The sequence below is a fragment of the Eleutherodactylus coqui genome, chromosome 7, assembly GCF_035609145.1.
Source record: "Eleutherodactylus coqui strain aEleCoq1 chromosome 7, aEleCoq1.hap1, whole genome shotgun sequence".
Classification (NCBI taxonomy): domain Eukaryota; kingdom Metazoa; phylum Chordata; class Amphibia; order Anura; family Eleutherodactylidae; genus Eleutherodactylus; species Eleutherodactylus coqui.
The window spans coordinates 212,627,641-212,649,169 of record NC_089843.1 but is presented as its reverse complement, the minus strand read 5'-3'; the positions used below and the strand labels follow the sequence as shown (position 1 = coordinate 212,649,169).

The window sequence follows — 21,529 nt, the reverse complement described above, 5'->3', positions numbered from 1 at the left end:
ACCATCAGAAATTTAAAGGGGTTGTCCCGCGCCGAAAGATAAAAATTTTTTTTTGCCCAGTCCCCCAGTACCTGCAAAGGAAAACCGCTGACATGTGTTATTAAAAAAAAAAAAAAAAATTCCCTTACCTGAATCCGCGTTCAGCAACTTTAAAAAAATCTTCTGTCCAAGATGGCTGCCGCTGGTCTTCTCCCACAGTGCACCACGGGTCTTCTCCCATGGTGCACTGTGGATGTTCTTCTGCTGTCTGCGTTCCACTGCCGATTACAGCCACTCCATTGGCTGATCGGCACCCTGTGACGGGGGCGGAGCTACGCGATGGCGCTGAGAAGCGGGAGGAGCCAGGACGCAGCTCGTAAGCCCGGACCATCTAGGAGAAGAATCCTCTGTGAGCAAGTGCGACTGTTCCTGCGACCAGAGAAGAAGTTTGTTTGTCGCCATGGAGTCGGGGGAGGCCACACCGGGAGGGGGTAAGTATATAACTTCTGTATGGCTCATATTTAATGCACGATGTACATTACAAAGTGCATTAATATGGCCATACAGAAGTGTATAACCCCACTTGCTGCCGCGGGACAACCCCTTTAAGTATCATTAAAGTGGACTACTATAACCAGAGGTAAAACTTTTGTGTTATGGCACAGTTAATCAACTTAAACCGGGCACGCTATCACTTGTATTGTCCAGTGTGGTAGGAAGTACTGTATTGGCATTCACGGCAACTCTGAAGAAATAACCCAATCCAAAGCTCCAGGCTGAATTCCGCAATCCGATTTCAATTCCTCCACAAGAGTTTACCTACCTAAGGCCTCCCTAACACAAACCCTTTTTTCAGCGTTTAGCGCTGCGCTAAATGCTGTCAGACGCTTCCATTGTTTCAATGCAGCTTCTCAAACAACATCAGGCAGCCGCTGGATTTTCGAGCAGAGTCTGTTATATTTTTGGGCGTCCATGATGAGGGGCGCCAGAAGCCGGCGTCGGCTGCAGCATCGCTGCCGCGTTCATGTGTGAGACAGGCCTAAGTGATTACATAATTATCTTGTGAAGCACATTAAAAAAAATGGAACGTCGCTGCGACTTAGACATGTCCAGATTCAGAAAGCGGTCCAAAAGAAAAACTGTTGTTGCCCATAACAACCAATCAGAGAGCAGCTTTTATTTTTCGAGAGCAGAATATAAAATAAAAGCTGCGCCGTGATTGGTTGCCGAAGGTAATAAAGACACGTTTTCAAAGATATTAATTGGTATCATTATTGTTAAGCCACTATGTACAGATTTTTTTTTTTTTTAGAGCATTTTGTAAAGGACCTCCAAAAAGTTCTTCATTTTAACAATTGCAATGATATTCCTGTCTGCAGAAAGACGATCGTAATCGAGCCATATTGAAGACTCATGAATAGCACCTTTAATTAGTGTACTCCTAGTGTTTTACTTCTAGTAATGAATACATTAAATACCATGTGACCTGTATTTGTAGTTATAAAGGTGCTATCTCCCGTGGCTTTACAGTTTGCAGAGATCACATCTTTAATATAGTGTTGATATTTTTGTGTTTTTTTTTTTATCAGACTGTCATCCTCAGTGTCAGTATTGTGTCGCCAATCTGCATGACACCGGCAGCGTGTGCTTGAAGTGTCAATACTCCAGATACTATTTTTGGGGGGATCATTGCCTTCCAGAATGTCCGGCTGGATTTTACGTAGAGGGCAGAACCTGTAAAGGTAAGACCCATTCATGTAAACTTGCAGAACAGGAGAAAAATAGGTATAAATATAGTCATATTTAACAGCTATATTCATAGGTTATTAGAATATAGTTGCAGGATGGTATACGGATTTAACAACTGGAATTTATGCACTAAATTGTATATATTTGTATATTTTTCTTTTTTAGCAAAATGCTTTTATTAAACTTTTTGCAAATATAACAACAATATCCCTCAAGGAGGGCAGCAATAAACATAGGAAAGGGGGAGGTGAAAAAAACCAGGGGGGCGTGAAAGACTGTAAGAAGAAACTAAGTGACATTGAATTAACAAGTCAAAATAAATAGTAAGAATATACTTTGTTAGCTAAATTACATTTCTCAGGTCACACTAGGTTTAAAGGGGTTGTCCCGCGAAAGCAAGTGGGGGTATACACTTCTGTATGGCCATATTAATGCACTTTGTAATGTACATCGTGCATTAATTATGAGCCATACAGAAGTTATTCACTTACCTGTTCCGTTGCTAGCGTCCCCGTCTCCATGGTGCCGTCTAATTTCAGCGTCTAATCGCCCGATTAGACGCGCTTGCGCAGTCCGGTCTTCTCCCTTCCGAATGGGGCCGCTCGTGCCGGAGAGCTGCTCCTTGTAGCTCCGCCCCGTCACGTGTGCCGATTCCAGCCAATCAGGAGGCTGGAATCGGCAATGGAGCGCACAGAGCCCACGGTGCACCATGGGAGAAGACCCGCGGTGCATCGTGGGTGAAGATCCCAGCGGCCATCTTACTAAGGTAAGTAAGAAGTCGCGGGAGCGCGGGGATTCGGGTAAGTACTGGACGTTTTTTTTTTTTTTTACCCCTGCATCGGGTTTGTCTCGCGCCGAACGGGGGGGCTATTAAAAAAAAAAAAAAAAACGTTTCGCGCGGGACAACCCCTTTCATTCTCTGTCAAATAATAAGCAGAAGATGTACAAGAGACCAAAAGAAACATCATCGATGTACCATTTACCATTCATTAAAGATCCTCAAACCAAAATACTATGGTGGGTCCTTCTATGTGACATTAATTCTCCATTAAAGGGGTTGTCCCGCGCCGAAACGTTTTTTTTTTTTTTTTCACCCCCCCCCCCACCGTTCGGCGCGAGACAACCCTGATGCAGGGACCTAAAGAAAAATCCACACAGCGCTTACCTGAATCCCCGCGCTCCGGTGACTTCTTACTTACCGGCTGAAGATGGCCGCCGGCATCTTCTCCCTCGGTGGACCGCAGGGCTTCTGTGCGGTCCATTGCCGATTACAGCCTCCTGATTGGCTGGAATCGGCACGTGACGGGGCGGAGCTACACGGAGCCCCATAGAGAACAGAAGAAGACCCGGACTGCGCAAGCGCGGCTAATTTGGCCATTAGATGGCGAAAATTAGTCGGCTCCATGGAAACGAGGACGCTAGCAACGGAGCAGGTAAGTGAATAACTTCTGTATGGCTCATAATTAATGCACAATGTACATTACAAAGTGCATTAATATGGCCATACAGAAGTGTATACCCCACTTGCTGCCGCGGGACAACCCCTTTAATGTTCTGTTTACCATCATGAATAGTCGAAGAAGGGAAAATAAAAGATTAAAGGGAAAAACTGACACATAGGTCTCTCAAGCCCTCAGTATGCCGCAGCTCAAAATCCTGCAGCTTGGGCGAACCCTGAGAGACGACAGTAGCTATAAGGGTCTAATATTGTATTTGTTTTTATAGGCATAGTACCTGTCGCCTTACAATCAACATAGCAGGTGGTTGCTTGAAAACATTTGTTCATCCATGATCTGATAAGAGCTGGAAAGATATGGAGACATGGCATCCATATGTCAAAAAGTTGTTGAACACTTCCTTCTTTGCAATAGGGAAGCATCAAGCCAATCCATTCTGAACTAAAAAACTTTGGGGGCATTTAGCGCCAGACGGTTTTGCAAGATGGCTTTGAGTGCCGAGGCAGAAATATGAAAGAGGATTTTTTTTTTTCTGCCATGAAGGATGGGCGCACCCATATTAACCACATAGTAACATAGTTCGTAAGGCTGAATGAAGACATTGATCAAAGAGAGTCCAGACCAGTGTTAGTGCAATACCAAAATGCGGTTTAGCCAAACCCTGAATTCGATGCCAGTAAGAATAAATTTGGGGGCATGTCCATAAACAATGGAAGTGATCCGTATTTGCGTTCCCACATCTGGAACAGGTTGGATTCGAAATTCTCGCCGTGTAAATGTTTCTTTAGGGAAAGAAGTATCCTTGATACATTATTTTTAGGGTCATTTCCCAGTAGGAAATGGAAGGTATAAATTTGTGTTGTGCTTCAAGTCTTGAGGATAAAGGTTGGTTACAAATTGGGAGTCCTGTATTTCCAGCCCGCGAGCCCCCGAGGTGTCGAGTCCTATTTTAATTTTGGGCGAAAAAGAGCATAGAAGTTAGTTATTAGGCCCTTTGTCTTCATTTGAGAAGGAAACGTATAAGCCCAGTCACTTTCAATGAGTTTATGCTTATAACATACCTTTGAAATTGCATAAAATTTAAAAGGAGGGGAATGAAGAAAATCAAAAAGGGTACATACTCGGAGGACTGTTCTAGAACGCACACCAGCCACATCTTTCAGCGCCCCCACCCCCTTCCCCTCCACCCCCCACGTGCCATCTATGGAGAACAGGATGTGATTTACCATCTTGAAAGTTAGGGTTATCATCTATATGTATTTAATTGTGCACAATATTTGTATACAGAGAGAAGAGAGATACATGAACTTAAGGAATCCTAATAATGAGATGTCACACTGGAAACATTTCCTACAGTCATTTTAAGTAGCTGTTTTGTCTTCCTGTGTCTGGGATTGCCTTGTGGTGAATTCCTTGTGTTTCCTACAGGTTGTCACCTGTCCTGTAAAACCTGCAGCGGCCCAGGCCTGAACTCATGTACATCCTGTGAGGACGGCCTTGTTTTATCTCACAGGGGAATGTGTACACAGTCATGTGTCCACGGATACTACCGTGATGGAAATGTATGCAAAGGTACGTATGGGAGTCTTGGCATGAAGTAGTGTTAAATTGTTGGCTTTTTACAGTAATATCTTGTGCTTCCAGTAGTGACAGTGTCATTTATCTTAAGAGTCATACAGAGCAATTATCCCAGTTACCTGGAAAGTTCATGAAAATGCAATTAAATTCTATGCGCCGACTTTCCTGACCGTTCCGAACGTGAAGCGTCATATTAGTCTAGAGCGAAAACAGAGGATTGTACTGATTCCTTGCGGTCGTACTACTCATTCATTTGTTTTCTGTTTCTACATTAAAGTAGAGTATTTACTAAACTGTATCAGAGCCCCTTGTTCTTCGGAGCCCCGCCGCTGTGGGAGCATAACTGGACCAGTATTTAGTCTACGGAAATAAACGGGGAACGGTTCCATTCTGATTTTGCTCTTACATTATACTTAAAGGGGTTGTCCCGCGAAAGCAAGTGGGGTATACACTTCTGTATGGCCATATTAATGCACTTTGTAATGTACATCGTGCATTAAATATGAGCCATACAGAAGTTATATACTTACCTGTTCCGTTGCTGGCGTCCCCGTCTCCATGGTGCCGTCTAATTTTCAGCGTCTAATCGCCGGATTAGACGCGCTTGCGCAGTCCGGTCTTCTTCTTTTCTGAATGGGGCCGCTCGTGCCGGAGAGCGGCTTCTCGTAGCTCCGCCCCGTCACGTGCCGATTCCAGCCAATCAGGAGGCTGGAATCGGCAATGGACCGCACAGAAGCCCTGCGGTCCACCGAGGGTGAAGATCCCGGCGGCCATCTTCACCAGGTAAGTAAGAAGTCACCGGAGCGCGGGGATTCAGGTAAGCACTATCCGGTTTTCTTTTTTAACCCCTGCATCGGGTTTGTCTCGCGCCGAACGGGGGGGCTATTGAAAAAAAAAAAAAAACGTTCCGGCGCGGGACAACCCCTTTAAATGTTAATGGACTCAGTGAGTGAGTTAGTGAGAATGTTCTAGACCTGTGCGTCTCGATGGGAGCTCTATTACACTAGAGTGGAGGACATCTTGGTAAATTACATGCATTAGCACAAAGCACTTTAAAAGATAAGTGATTGTGTCGTAATAGGCATTGAACCTTGCTGTCCTGTGTGTTCCTCGCAGCCCCGATGCGAATACTAAAAGAGCCTTATGTCAATTATTTAAAGGGGTTGTCCCGCGCCGAAACGTTTTTGTTTTTTTTTCAATAGCCCCCCCGTTCGGCGCGAGACAAACCCGATGCAGGGGTTTAAAAAAAAAAAACGGATAGTACTTACCCGAATTCCCGCGCTCCGGTGACTTCTTACTTACCTTGCGAAGATGGCCGCCGGGATCTTCACCCTCGGTGGACCGCAGGTCTTCTGTGCGGTCCATTGCCAATTCCAGCCTCCTGATTGGCTGGAATCGGCACACGTGACGGGGCGGAGCTACGAGGAGCAGCTCTCTGGCACGAGCGGCCCCATTCAGAAGGGAGAAGACCGGACTGCGCAAGCGCGTCTAATCGGGCGATTAGACGCTGAAAATTAGACGGCACCATGGAGACGAGGACGCCAGCAACGGAACAGGTAAGTGAATAACTTCTGTATGGCTCATAATTAATGCACGATGTACATTACAAAGTGCATTAATATGGCCATACAGAAGTGTATACCCCAACTTTGTTTCGCGGGACAACCCCTTTAACTGTATGGAAAGCATAGCGAACTTCTTCGACTTTTTTTAAAATCTTTTTACTATTTTCAAAAATTATACAAGAAAAATGACCCCTGCCCTTCCGCTTACCAATCTGAAGCAAGCAACAATGGAAAACGGGAGAAAAACGGAAAATTTTTTTTTTTTCAAAAACAACTTAAACTTTGTCCTTTACTGAAGTCACCTGAAGGAAAAGTATTGTTAGCTGGGAAATGAATTCTGCTGAGAACATTATTTTTTCGTTCCGAAAACAGTACAATCTATTGTCAGAAATAATGACTTCTATTTATTACTGAGCCACCTTTTTGGGGTTTGTTCTTTATACAGCCGTGTCCTTCCATGACCTATTAGTTCTGGAATACCTTTAGATTGGCACTGTGAAATGTGGAGTATGAATACAAGAGGAACAGCCAGGTCTTAACAGCAGTGAAAGACAAACTATGAAATTCATCACAGCCAGCCAGTCTCAGCAAAGATTTAGATTGCCGGTGGATGACTTATGAAAGACTTCAATAATTGTATTTGCTATGTGACTGGAGATAATTGTTAAGTGTGTTTCTTGGCTACAGTAAAAAGGAAGTCATTCTTGGGTTGATTTATGAGGTGAGTTCTTAAGATGAAAAATCTTGACTCCAAGTGAAAGCACTTCTTTTAGAAGTGATATAATAATGTAGTTAAGGCCAGAATCGGAAGCAAGAACAACATCATTTGGTCCCCAAATCTAATTGTCACGGCAGTGGATGTGGATCCATTGGGCCACAGAACTGAGTTGACTTGGAGCTAGATTCATGGGACGCACCTGGGGTTCCCTGGTTTTCACCACACTTAGGTTGCCCGCAGACGAGCGGGTCGGATCCGGCAGCGAGAATTCTCGCCGCGGGACCCGACCCGAGAGCCTGCAGGGACGAGCGCGTACTCACCCGCGCCTGGCGGCCCCGGCTCTTTCATGTGCCGGCTGCCGCGCAGCCGGTGCATGCACAGACCGGAGCCGGCGGCCGGGTGAGTGCGAGCCCCGCAGAAAAATAGGACATGCCGCGGTTTGTTTGCCGCGCAAGATTTCGTGCGGCCAAACCGCGGCCGTCTGCATAGGAGTACGTATTGTAATGCACTGCTATGCAAACTTTCAGTGGCGGAAATCCCGCGGGAAATACCGCCGCGGGATTTCCGCCCGTGTGCAGGCGGCCTTATCGGGATCTGGTCTTGACTGCAGGGAACTACAGACTGTTACCGCAAAAATAGTCTCCGTTAAGAGGTAGCACTTGATTGGCTGTTCCATAAAGTGATATTGGAGGATGTAGACAAAGCAGTATTCGAGGAATAAGCTGAGGTTAGGGCTATTGGATAACTTGCATGGTTGAGAGTCAGGATAGGTGGATATCTCATATAGTTGAGAAAGAGGTCGAAGGTACGGGCAGGCAATGGACAGAGAAATGCGTAATTGATAAATAAGTCAGGATCAGAAATGGAAAAATTCAGGAAAGCTGGGTGCTTCGGGCATGAGTCTGTTACCAGAAGATCAAATAGGAAACATACTAGCAGCTTTTGCACAGTAGTGACTGATTGCTCAGGCACCTAGTGATGGACTGAGTAGCCCAAAAATAGACCAGGACCTTTCAGAATTTGTTGGGAACTAGAAAGCTGGGTGCACGTGCTGGCTCTTCAAGGGAAATTGAGAGGAGAAGTGGCGTAGGCTATAGACCAGTGGTGGCGATACGCAGAGCCATTCATGCTGGCATGCGCCGCCAGCAGACGCTCACCACATTAGTGAATACTAGCATACTAGCAGGGGTGCTGCGGATCCCCTGCCGGTATTCACTCAGCTGCGCTGCTAGTGGCACTGATCCCGGTGCACACTGTGACATCAGTGTGCAGCCGGGATCCTCCTCCCCCCCTCCCCTGATGTCTCCTCTTAGGTTCCGCAATAGAAGAGGGGGCGGAGGCGTCCGGCAGCACACTGACCTCACAGCGTGTACCCGGGATCAGCGCTGCTAGCAGCGCCGGACAGAGGAGCGGCGGCGCTTCCATGAGGAGGAGCGGGTAAGTATATGGGTCTCAGGGGGGCACTATTACTACTGGGGCCACTGTGGCAGGTCACTATTACCGCTGGGGCTGCTGTGGGATGTCACTATTACTACAGGGGCCACTGTGGGATGTCACTAATACTGCTGTTTACACATGGCAGAAATGCTGCAAAATGTCCTAAGCAGAAATTTCCGTGGCAAATTCTGCAGCATTTCCACATCCAAAAAGCAGTCAAAATCTGCACGCTGTCTATTTTTAAGTGGCCCTGTCCCTTTTTATAACGATGGAGGTCAAATCATACGTCATGATAAGCCCCGCCCCCCTGACATGTTGGCACTTTGTGATAAATAAGTGGGTTTTGGTTTGCAGTTTGGGCTCTCAGTCTCTAAAAGGTTCGCCATTAGAGATGAGCGAGCATACTTGCTAAGGACAATTACTCGAGCGAGTATTGTCCTTAGCGAGTACCTGCCCGCTCGGTAGAAAAGATTCGGGTGCCGGCGTGGGGGAGCGGTGAGTTGCGGGAGTGAGCAGGGGGGAGAGAGGGAGAGAGAGATCTCCCCTCCGTTCCCCCCTGCTCTCCCCGCTGCTCCCCACCCACCGCCGGCACCTGAATCTTTTGTTCTGAGCGGGCAGGTACTCGCTAAAGGCAATGCTCGCTCGAGCAATTGTCCTTAGCGAGTATGCTCGCTCATCTCTAGTCGCCATCACTGGTATAGACAATACATGAGACATTATATTGGCCATGCCCTGTGGTAGGAGGAGGAGATAGAGAATGCCACCTGCCATGACCAGGCATAACACGGTCTCTCTGTCTATATTTTGGAAGTACAGTGGGCCATTAAAATATCCATTATATATGTTACCTAGATGGATTTAATATTTATGCCTCAGTGTGTGTATTTATTATATTCATGACCTTTTGTACGCTTTTCTCTATGCAGCATGCAGCAGCCAGTGTTTAACCTGTGATTCAGCTGAAGGGTGCACAGCCTGTAGAGATCCCAAGAAGGTTTTGCTATTTGGAGAGTGTCAATATGAGAGCTGCACGCAGCAGTATTATCTTGATTACACCAGTGGTACATGCAAAGGTAAGAAAAAACATAACAATACACCAAGCATACATTTACCTAATGTACAAAAACACTTAAAAACACCAAAAACGTACAGCCCAATATGTCCTGAAACCTCGGCAGGAATGAACATTTTCTTGTTGAGTGCCCAACGATACGCAGCCTTAGATTTTTCAATCTTTTTCCACTTAGAAAGTTGGTTCTGTCTGTCTATGGTGATTAACTTTAACATACTGTAGGTGCAAAGTCCTTAATTGCGGTTATCTCCGGCGTGCCTGTCAGATCTTGCGCTGCCATGATATTAGTGCTGTAAAACAAAAGCTGTCAGTTTTAATTAGGTAGTGGTATAAAAATATTTTAGAGCAGGGAAATGCAGTATGTCCGACTTCAGAGAACTCAGATTGTGGAATAAATTGAGCCGGGGGCGTTAAAATGTACTTTAACCCCTTGAGTGGCACGCCCGGAAATTTTCCGGGCCGAGCTCCACTGCTCATAGTGACATAGCCCGGAAGATTTCCGGGCTATGTATCACTATGAGAGCTGCAGAGCACAATGCCACAAGCTGTGACAGTGTGCTCTGCCTGCACAGACCCACAGAGAACAAAGCAAGGGCTTTGAAAAACCAGCAGAAGATATTGCCGATATGCCAGCAATCTCCTGCTTTGTTTACAGGTTGCCATAGAGACCATGGGCTTGTCAGAAGCAAGCCCATGGTCTCTGTGGCAGGGAGAGCTTGGTGCTTGGCTGTCAGAGGATAGCCAGGCACCAGCTCTTACAGCAGAGATCAGAGAAAACCTCTGATCTCTGCTGTGTTAACCCTTTACATGCGGCAGTCTATGTGACTGCAGCATGTAAAGGGCTGTCACTGCAGCATGTAAAGGGCTGTCACCATCGGACCCCCGGAATGTGATCAGGGGGTCCTGATGGGTCCCTGTGGAAGTCCCCTAAAGGGACAAAAATAAAAAGTAAAAAAATTATTTAAAAAATTATAAAAACACTTGTCTCCCTTTACTTTGTAAAAAATCAAAAATACAATCACACATGTGGTATCCCTGCGTCGTAATGACCCAGAGAAGGAAGTTAATACATTATTTAACCCCTTAATGACATGGCCCCTTTTTTTCTTTTTTCCCCATTTCTTTTTTTCCTCCCCCCTGTTTAAAAAATCACAACTTGTCCCGCAAAAAACAAGCCCTTATATGGCCATGTCAATGGAAAAATGAAAAAGTTATGGCTCTTGAGACGCAACTGCAAAATTAGTTGAAATTCAATAATTAGACCATTTTAAAAAACCTGCCCTGGTGGGCACGACAGGGTGGTAGGAAACCCGCCACTCAAGGGGTTAATGAAATCCCGCAGAAATGCGTACAGTTCTGTTTCTCTTCCGTACTGTCCATTCTTTATACTAAATTTTTAGTCCAATGTTATCCAATTCTAGGCCAGCATACTTATTCTATAAGGTGGCTGTGAAAAAGAAGTAGTGCTTAGCCTCAGGTGCCTGGGGTTCATTCACATGAGCGTATTATGCGCATATAATGCACAGTACTTTGCGCCAATTCAGATCATTGATTTTCTCCTGCCCCACTCACACTAGCATTTATTCATTGTGTATAACACGTGTGAAAAAAAGAAAGCCGCATGTTCCATTTATTGCGTATTACGTGCAATAGAGTCCATTGTTCTCTATGGGCGCATAATAACTCTTCACATAAGCTATTATATTGCATATGTTTGGCATTTAATAAGCAATGCCACTTAGAGACAGAGCAGAGAAGTACTCCTTTCCAATCCAGATGGTATCCTGGTTTTCCTAGGGGGCTTACTCATTTTCTGCCGTTATACAACGGCGCTATCTGCTGGCTAAAGCCAGTACTGCATGAGGTAACACATTGGATAGGCTCCGACAGCAGAGAGGCTGGCAATATACAGTAAGAGAACCCCGACGGACTTCTTCCAACATCGGAGTTAGTACAGCCTTAAATCATAGTGTCTTTAGAGGTCAGGCAGTGGATTGGAAAGGGTTAAAAGAGAAAAAAAAAAAAAGTAGTCACACTGCACATAGCAGTATGTGTGAGATATGCTGTTATGCCCAGCTGCCCTGCGCAGTGATAGCCGGCTCACGCAGCGGTAATATGCACAGCGTTTTGCGCATACACTCGTGTGAATGAGCTCTAACAGACTTTAGATGGTAATTCTCTGGGTGTGCTAAAAATTTTGATCCTAAGATAAGCGAATCACTTGTTGCCGCTGTTCTCCACGCCTTTTGCTATGTGGCTGCGATTTGAAATCCACCACAGTATTAAATGATTGGCGTACGTGTAGAAGTGCTGTAGTCGAACAAGCAGTTGAGTCGATGAATCCTATACATAATGGAAGCACGTACAGGCACGTCTACACGCTATTGTTTGCTGAAGATACCGTCAGAAGATCGCAATCATCTTAGATGCCTCTGTCTGGTTTGTGGGGTTTTCCCACTTTACTAAGTGATGGCATATAATAATAATCTTTATGTAGCGGCAACATATTTCGCAGCACTTTACAAATCAGCAAGTCCATGTACAGACGGAATCACACATTACATATAATATTAAATCAATAAGCAAGGTGACCAATAGGGGTGAGGGCCGTGCTCACCAGAGCGTACAATATATGAGCAGAGCTTGTTCTGTGAACATATACGTCATCAGCCAGTCACCAGCTATTATCTGTATGTACAGTTATGAAGTGCATTGGGGTGCATGGAGTGTGGCAGGAACTGTGTCTGAAAGGTCAGTTTCGTAGGGAGAATGCAAAAGAGGGGTAAATGGAGAAGAGTTGGTTATCTGTAAGGTAAGCAATAACTTCTCTATTGGTAGGGATCTCCTGAATGCCGGGACCCTCACCGATCCCCAAAATGAAATTACTGGTTTTCCTTTTGCAGCAGCTCTCCTGGCAACCCACAGGGCAATAAACTGCTACACAGCTCCATTCAAGTGAATGGGTGACCTGCCCCCTTGTTATTGGGACCACTTGGTAGCCTGGAGGAATATCAGTGAAATAAAGAATTAAAAGTTGCAAAATGACAGGACTTTTTTAAAGTTGGAAGTTTGGTTTCTCCATCTGTCAAAGTTACTTGTTTTAGAACAATCTCATTCCTATCTATCGTGGATACCTTCCTGCCCGGTGCAGGGTTCATCAGACAGCTACAGGTGGGAATTACTACAGGACGGGAACATGCCGAATGGATCAGGATACAGCTGTAAGGACGAGCGAAGCTCCGGAGGACACATTTCAATTACTTTACCTACATTGGATTAGTTGTGGAATAAGAACATGCTTGAATAAATTTTTTTGTATTATTGAAGACGAGGGATCCGGCTTCCATTCCTTTCTGGGAAATCTTTTGTGTTGTTTTTGCTCCTCGTATTCACAAAGGCTGGGGGTTAAGTTGCTGGCAGTAGATTAGATGTAGAGAACGCCTGAATGAATATTACACCTGAACAGGTGACATTTTCAAGTCTACTCTTGCAGGCTGCCAATGGTTCATAGAGATGATAGTATCCCGGAGTCGGCTGGAGCGGACCGCTGCCTCGTGCGCCATCATGTTGCCATGCTGCATGCATCCCCCTACAACATACTATGTAGTATCACATATATAATGTATACAGTAGTACATGAATACATGCTTGGTCACTGCTTTTTAGCATGTGCAGAAATACGGCTCCTTCCAAGTATTTTCTATCATCTTTAGTACATCTTGTAATTACTGTGGGGAGCAGTGCAGCTTATTAACCCGCTATAGGACATACTGCAGCGTTGGGGTTTGTATGAAGAGAGATCGCGGGGTGATCTTTGTTCATACATTGCGGGCGCCGGCTATTTCTTACAGCTGACACTTGGTGGCAACAGCAGCAGCTGATCGGATTTGTTAACCTTTTAAATGCCGCTGTCAATTCTGATAGCAGCACTTAAATCCCCCGAACGATGTTCAGGGGTCCCATACGCCCCCCCCGCAATGAGATCGCAGGGAGACGTGCAGGTGTCATGGCAGCCGGGGGCCTTCTGAAAGACCCCAGGGCTGTCCTGGCAGAATGCGTATCAAGCCATACTTGTGGGGTAGCTGCTGGATAGCAGTATGATGAAATGTCATAGCATTACATCATACTGCAGGAGCGATCAAAGCATCACAAGTTGTTGTCCCCTCCGGGGACTAAAAAAAAAGGAAAAGTAAGAAAAAGTAAAAACAAGATCAATAAAGTTTTACTAAGTATAAAAAAAAGTAATAAAAGGTAAAAAAAAAACAAAAACCCTTTTGCCTCATTTTAAATAAAAGAATCTAAATCCTAAAATAAAAATACATATTTGGTATTCCTGCGTCCGTAAAAGTGTGATCTATCAAAGTAAAGCATTATTTACTGCGCACGATGACCGTCTTCAGAAGAAAAAAAAAGAATTCCAGAAATGCACTTTTTTGGTCACTCTGCCTCCAAGAGAAAATGCAATAAAAAGTGATCAAAAAGTCGCATGTGTTCCAAAATGGTACCAACACAAACTACAGGATGTCCCGCAAAAAGTTAGCCCTCGCACAACAAGGTCGATGGAAAAATTAAAAGTTATTGCGCACAGAAGATGGCGGCAGAAAATAATTTTTAAAAATTAAATGTCTTTAAAAAAAAATAAAAGTAGTACAGCAAACAAAAAATAAATATATATATATATCCAGTTTGGTATCGTAGTAATCACACTGACCGATTAGAATAAAGTCATCGCGTCGTTTGTGTTGCGCTGTAAAAACAAGATGCGCCGAAAGATGGCAATTTTGTTTATTTTTTTTAATTTAAACCACTTAGAATTTTTAAAAAGTTTTTCAACACATTATATGATGCATTAAATGGCACCATTGAAAAATACAACTCGTCCCGCAAAAACAAGCCCTCACACAGCGACGGCGATGGATGAATAAAGGAGTTACGATTTTTTAAAAGGGAGGGGAGGAAAAAACGAAAATAAGGGAAAAATAAAAAAGTTGCGTCATTAAGGGGTTAATTTTCTTGGGATGGACAATGCAACTCGTGGAGGACAGTGCGGCTTATTCATTTTGTTGTGGGGGACAGTGCTGCTCATTAGCATTACTGTGGAGGACAGTCTGGAAAAAAACTTACCTTTGGAAAGTGCAAATTATTAATTGTTGCGGGGGTGTGGGACTTGTTAAAGGGAACCTATCACTGAGTAAATGCTGTCCGAACGACGGGCAGCATGAACCACGGACAGCGCCCACTGGTAAGTGCTACTCTGAAACCTGCTGCATTTCAGAATGAACACACTTTGACATTTGCCTGTTTGACTTCGGAGCGGAGCTCTCAAGTATAAGAGGTGGGCCACAGTGGCTTCTCTCTGATTGCAGCATGGTGACCGGCAAACTCTGTCCCTATACACAAGCAGGGGAAGGAGTTATCATTCTTCATGCCTCGGGGCGGGGAGAGCGGGAGAGCCCGGCATGGTCTGCCGCTTTAACCCAAGCGCTCTGTTCCCGAGTCAAACAGGCAAACTTCAAGTAGTGTTCATTCTGAAATGCCGCCGGATACAGGTTGGTATTCTATTGTCAGAGTAGAACACTTTCTGTCCCAACTCCGTTAACCCCTTGAGTGGCGGGTTTCCTACCACCCTGTCGTGCCCACCAGGGCAGGTTTTTTTAAATGGTCTAATCATTGAATTTCAACTAATTTTGCAGTTGCATCTCAAGAGCCATAACTTTTTCATTTTTCCATTGACATGGCCATATGAGGGCTTGTTTTTTGCGGGACAAGTTGTGATTTTTTAAACAGGGGGGAGGAAAAAAAGAAATGGGGAAAAAAGAAAAAAAGGGGCCATGTCATTAAGGGGTTGAATAATGTATTAACGTCCTTCTCTGGGTCATTATGACGCACACGGATACCACATGTGTGATTTTATTTTTGATTTTTTTACAAAGTTAAGGGAGACAAGTGTTTTTATAATTTTTAATAATTTTTTTACTTTTGTTTTTTTTTTTTTACTTTTTTTTTTTTTTTGTCCCTTTAGGGGACTTCCACAGGGACCCATCAGGACCCCGTGATCACATTCTGGGGGTCCGATGGTGACAGCCCTTTACATGCTGCAGTGACAGCCCTTTACATGCTGCAGTCACATAGACTGCAGCATGTAAAGGGTTAGCACAGCAGAGATCAGAGGTTTTCTCTGATCTCTGCTGTAAAAGCTGGTACCTAGCTGTCCTCTGACAGCCAAGCACCAGCTCTCCCTGCCACAGAGACCATCGGCTTGCTTCTGACAAGCCGATGGTCTCTATGGCAACCTGTAAACAAAGCAGGAGATTGCCGACATATCGGCAATATCTTCTGCTGGTTTTTCAAAGCCCTTGCTTTGTTCTCTGTGGGAGAGTGCAGGCAGAGCACACTGTCACAGCTTGTGGCATTGTGCTCTGCAGCTCCCATAGTGATACATAGCCCGGAAATCTTCCGGGCTATATCACTATCGGCAGTGGAGGTCGTCCCGGAAAATTTCCGGGCGTGCCACTCAAGGGGTTAATACTAGCTTGTTAGACCTCTTAGCTTTAATTAAAGGGGTTTGTCCAAGACTAGAAGTAAGTGTCTGCTGGTTTTGTAGCTACAGTGGCACATCTGTCCGTCGCAGTATCTGGTATCAGAGTTCAGCTCACTTCCCCTGAATGAGGATGAGACCAGACACGGCCCACTGAGAGACGTGGATCTGTTTCTAGAAAAATAGCAGATGCCTTTTTTTTTTTTTAGTCCTGGACAAACCCATTTAACCAAAAAATGCCGCAGCTGTATTTCACTTTACTCACTGGCCGTGTTCTAGTATTATCTTTACACATTCTATGTTCTGCATCGTACCCATTATGTGCCATTCATCTCTACATGTATGGTATATACAATTGGAATATAACCCCCACCCGTCTCATTCACTCTGTTGTCATTTGAGTATCTCGTGGATTTCCACTTTTTTGGTGTGACCTCTATGTTTATCCTTTCAGAATGCGATTGGAGCTGCAATGCATGCAAAGGCCCCCTGAAGACGGACTGCTTGCAGTGCATGGAGCACTACAGCTTACATAACGGCGGCTGTGTCGAGCACTGCCCCCCCTCATATTACAAGCATGGAGACACTTGTAGAGGTTGGTGTCTAGCCACTTTTTTCTTGGAACTGAACTTTTTGACTGTTATGAATTTTAAATATTTTTTTTCCTATAGCGATTTACTTATAGGAGGGAGTTGGGGCAGATTCTAAGTACTGTAGTGTTATTTCCTGGTGTTCGTATATAACTTCAACATATCCCACAGCCGTGTGAAGAGATGGTCAAACACTCACACACTGGGGATAATGTCATAGAAGGCCAATAACGAGGTCCTCCTGGCCATGCAGAGTCACCTGTGATTTGAAGTCAAATTGCAGCATTAGGTAACCCAAGAATGACCTTAGAGTTTCCCTATGGGGAAAATAGTTGGCAGCGACTGTGTAAGAACTAGAGATGAGCGAGCGTACTCGGAAAAGCACTACTCGCTCGAGTAATTTGCTTTATCCGAGTATCGCTGTGCACGTCCCTGAAGATTCGGGTGCCGGCACGGAGCGGGGAGCTGCAGGGGAGAGCGGGGAGGAACGGAGGGGAGATCTTTCTCTCCCTCTCTCCCGCCCGCTCTCCCCTGCTCCCCGCTGCAACTCACCTGTCAGCCGCAGCGGCACCCGAATCTTCAGGGACGAGCACAGCGATACTCGGATAAAGCAAATTACTCGAGCGAGTAGTGCTTATCCGAGTACGCTCGCTCATCTCTAGTAAGAACCAAAAAATATATACAAGTACTCTGTCTATGCAAATCTACAGAGACATTGACTGCCTTAAGGCCTATTTACACTGGACGATTATCGCTAAAAATTTGCTAATTGGCGATTTGTTTTAGCAATAATCGGTGCGTGTAAATGGGCGCGGGGCACCTGCATTTCGAGCACTTTTAGGTGATCGGAAAAATCAAGCCCACCTAAAAATCATCACTCACTTTTATCAGTAGTTCTCCACAGGGAGTGCTGATAGCATTGTTTTCCCCTGGAGAACAAAGGATCTGAGCGCAGATAATAGCCTAGGGCTATTAACTGCATTTAGTGAAGGCTTCATTAACATGCATAATTAGTATTTAACTAGCTGAGTAGCTACTTAAATACCAATAATTTTTTATGCAGAATAATCGCTCAAACTGACCTTTGAGCAATGTTTGAGCTTATCTGTTCATGTAAATGGGCCTTTAGTTGATTAGTGATTACACGCTTTTTTTTTTTTAATGAGTGTTTTTAAGAAATTCTTTGTATAGGTTTTTGAGTCAAAACCAGAAGTGAATTCAAATAATATGGGAAACACGAGGAAAAGGTTTTCTGTATGCTTCTCCTTGATACTGGATCCACTTTTGGCTTTGACTGTCACTAAAACTGTTGGTCTTTTTTTTAAACAAAAAAACCCAACCGTGTAAGGGTGACTACCTACTAGCGTTTTTTTCCGCTACGAACTCGTGGCGTTATTTTTTTCAATTGTCAATGGGACTTTCTAATGTTAAAAACACAATGCAGCTTGCGTTTTTGGTGCGTTGCGTTTTTAACATCAGAAAGTCCCATTGACAATTGGAAAAAAAAAATGCAGCGAATTTGGAGCGTAAAAAAAACGCTAGTGGGTAGTCACCCTTAGAAAGCAAACTACTACAGTGCATTGTGGTGCGTTAAACTCATTGAGACTTTAATAGAGATAAGCGAGCACCAAAATGCTCGAGTGCTCGTTACTCGAGTCGAACTTCCCACGATGCTCGAGGGTTCGTTTCGAGTAACGAACCCCATTAAAGTCAATGGGCGACCAGAACATTTTTGTATTTCGCTGATGCTCGCTAAGGTTTCCTTGTGTGAAAATCTGGGCAATTCAAGAAAGTGATGGGAACGACACAGTGATGGATAGGGCAGGCGAGGGGCTACATGTTGGGCTGCATCTCAAGTTCACAGGTCCCACTATTAAGCCACAATAGCGGCAAGAGTGCCCCCCCGCACTGTCAGCATAAAGATCGTTCTCCTCTGCCACAGCTGTAACAGCTGTGGCAGAGAAGAACGATGTTAGCCCATTGAATTCAATGGAGCCGGCAATACAGCCGGCTCTATTGAAAGCAATGGGCTGCCGGCGAGCGCGGGATAAATTTTCGGGAAGGGCTTAAAAATATAAGCCCTTACCTGAAAATCATCCTAAAATGTGTAAAAAAAAAAAAAAAATGTATAGTCACCTTTCCGCTGAAGCCGGAGTTCAGCCGCGTCTGGCCGGCAGTTCTCCTGAACTGCTCACTGTAGTATTCAGCAGCCAGGGATTTAATATCCCCGCCTGCTGAATGAGCTGCCTCTGATTGGTCACAGCCTCACCAATCAGATACAGCTCTCACTCACACCCATTTATGAATTCATGAATGGGTGTGAGTGAGAGCTGCCTCTGATTGGTCCCTGCGCTGAGCCAATCAGAGGCAGCACTCACCCATTCATGAATTCATGAATGGGTGTGAGTGAGAGCTGCCTCTGATTGGTGAGGCTGTGACCAATCAGAGGCAGCTCATTCAGTAGGCGGGGATTTTAAATCCCCACCTGCTGAATACTACAGAAAGCAGTTCAGGAGAACTGCCGGCCGGCCGCGGCTGAACTCCGGCTGCAGCGGAAAGGTGACTATACATTTTTTTTTTTTTTTTTTTACACATTTTAGGATGATTTTCAGGTAAGGGCTTATATTTTTAAGCCCTTCCCGAAAATTCATCCCGCGCTCGCCGGCAGCCCATGGCTTTCAATGGAGCCGGCTGTATTGCCGGCTCCATTGAATTCAATGGTCAGTGCTCGTTTAATTGAGACGAGTATCGCGTGGTACTCGCCTCTAGTAACGAGCATCTCGAGCACCCTAATACTCGAACGAGCATCAAGCTCGGACGAGTATGCTCGCTCATCTTTAGATTTTAACTGATTATGGTTCGTACAACTTGATTCAGAGTGTTATGTAATCCGTGCTTTAGGCCGGGCTCAACGACCGTATTTAGCTGCGTGCCACGCACATACCTTTTGCACACAGTACGTACGCAATGAGATGCGTACATGGTGGATGCCGCCAATCCCCATACACTGTCTTGGCGTGTATGCGCACATAATACACGACAAGATAGGACATGCTGCAGTTTATTTTAGAGGCGCGATAAGAATTTTTGGGATGTTGGTACTTCATATTACATGCTCAAAAACAGTGTGCGTGATACGCAGTGAGCATACGCTTTTGTCAGAGCGGCATTAATCAGTGTGATTTTCTTCCTGACACTATACGGACACATATACCTTTCCTTGTATGTCGATTATCATGGCTGTGTCGGACACACTAATACGCTCTAACTAATGTGTGCTTATTTGCCAAGTTCTTTTTATGTCATGTCTGGGTTTAGTCATTTTGTTGTAGAAAATCAGCCTGGCCTTTCTTCATGCTGAGGATATCCCATGTGTAGTGGATATCCCATGTGTAGTCGGGATCGGCGCCTGTTGTGTCAGCGGCTCATCAGCCTGATTTCTTCCTTAGTGTGGCTCTCAAGTTGCCGCTGTTGGTGATTTAATGGCAGATTTGAGAATATGATTTCCCAAATTGCTTTTTTGCCTATTGAAGGGATTACAGGAAGATAAGTGAATTTCCTATAGTTAATGTGTATGTAGCAGCCATATAACAGAAATAGTGTAGGCGGGATTTTCTTTTTTTTCCTATCTGTGTGGGAGAGTTCTCTGCAGGAAATGCAGGCAATGTTACTAATATACTAATTATTTTTACTATATTTGAACCATTTGATTTTCTTTGATCTCCGCTTTAACATGATCCATTATCCACGAGGCACATACCTAGTTTCCATAGCATGGATCTGTTGTAAGGGTTAAAGGGGTTTTGTCATTAAAAAAAAATTATCTAAACTTACCTATTCCTTCCCTGTCAGTCTCTTTATCACATCTCCTCTCATAGTTGAGCTTCTCCAGTGCCCCAGGTCAGCTCACTGCAGGCTGGGCCCAGCTTGTTATGAGGGCTGGTTATCACAAATTCCTTCCGGCTGGGTCAGTGAAGGTCACATCCCTGTGCTGTAGCTTCACTGCCTAGGAAGGAATTGTAATCTATTTCAGAGATAGGTGGCATGAGCAATCTCTGAAGAAGATAGGCAGTCCTCCTGCTGGCCTGTGAGCTGTGATGTAATGTACATTGGCAGACTGCCAACCAAATGTACGTAACCTCACAGGAAGGAGAAGAATCAGGCAGCTGGAGGTGAAGTGAGCCCCTGGACTGCAGGAGGCAGGAGAAGATAAGGGAGGTGAAGATCTGATAAGTAGACTGATGGGGGGAGGAATAGATAAGTAGAGCATTTTTCTTTTTTAGTGACAGAACCCCTTTAAGGCAATCCATCCTTTCTAGTTAAAAGCTAGTAATTGTTCAGTGAAGACATAACTTTTTCTCCCCTTGCCCTCCTAATTACTTTATACTTCTATCCCAGACCACTATGTCTTCTGCTCTCATATGTGCCAGAACACTCCTCCTTCAGTTATCTTATATACCTGACAACTTCTTCCTTTGTGGCAGACCACAACCTCTCTTTCTCTTCTATGTCCCTAGCTGCCTTATATTCCACACAATTACATTGCGTAGGTACACCGTTTTTACGCATGTTGCTAGGAAGCATATGAAGAAAGTAAAAAAAAAAAAAAAGAGAGGAAACCAGTGCATGTCAGCGTGCATAAAATACGTTCATGCACAGCCAAAAACGCAACAATACGCAGTTCCCTATTTTTACGCAGCGTATTGCCATACGGTCGTGTGCGCCGGCCATTAATGCATAACATGATTTTTTACTTTTAATCTACTGAAATTAACAGTCTTCTGCTCAGACCCCCACAGTGAGCAAACATATAGTAAAGGCATAAATCAGAATAATTGGTGTTGCC

The 21,529-nt window shown here is 44.7% G+C and overlaps 1 protein-coding gene across 3 annotated transcripts in view; it reads left to right on the top strand.

The window, feature by feature from the left end:
* The window catches only part of FRAS1 (Fraser extracellular matrix complex subunit 1), a 489,520-nt gene that overhangs the window by 318,408 nt on the left and 149,583 nt on the right, over positions 1-21,529 (top strand). For all 3 annotated transcript variants that reach the window (XM_066574335.1, XM_066574336.1, XM_066574334.1), the window contains 4 exons: positions 1,569-1,721; positions 4,614-4,757; positions 9,410-9,556; positions 16,548-16,688. In XM_066574335.1, the coding sequence (XP_066430432.1) occupies positions 1,569-1,721; positions 4,614-4,757; positions 9,410-9,556; positions 16,548-16,688 (585 nt within the window). The remainder of the gene's footprint in view (positions 1-1,568; positions 1,722-4,613; positions 4,758-9,409; positions 9,557-16,547; positions 16,689-21,529) is intronic.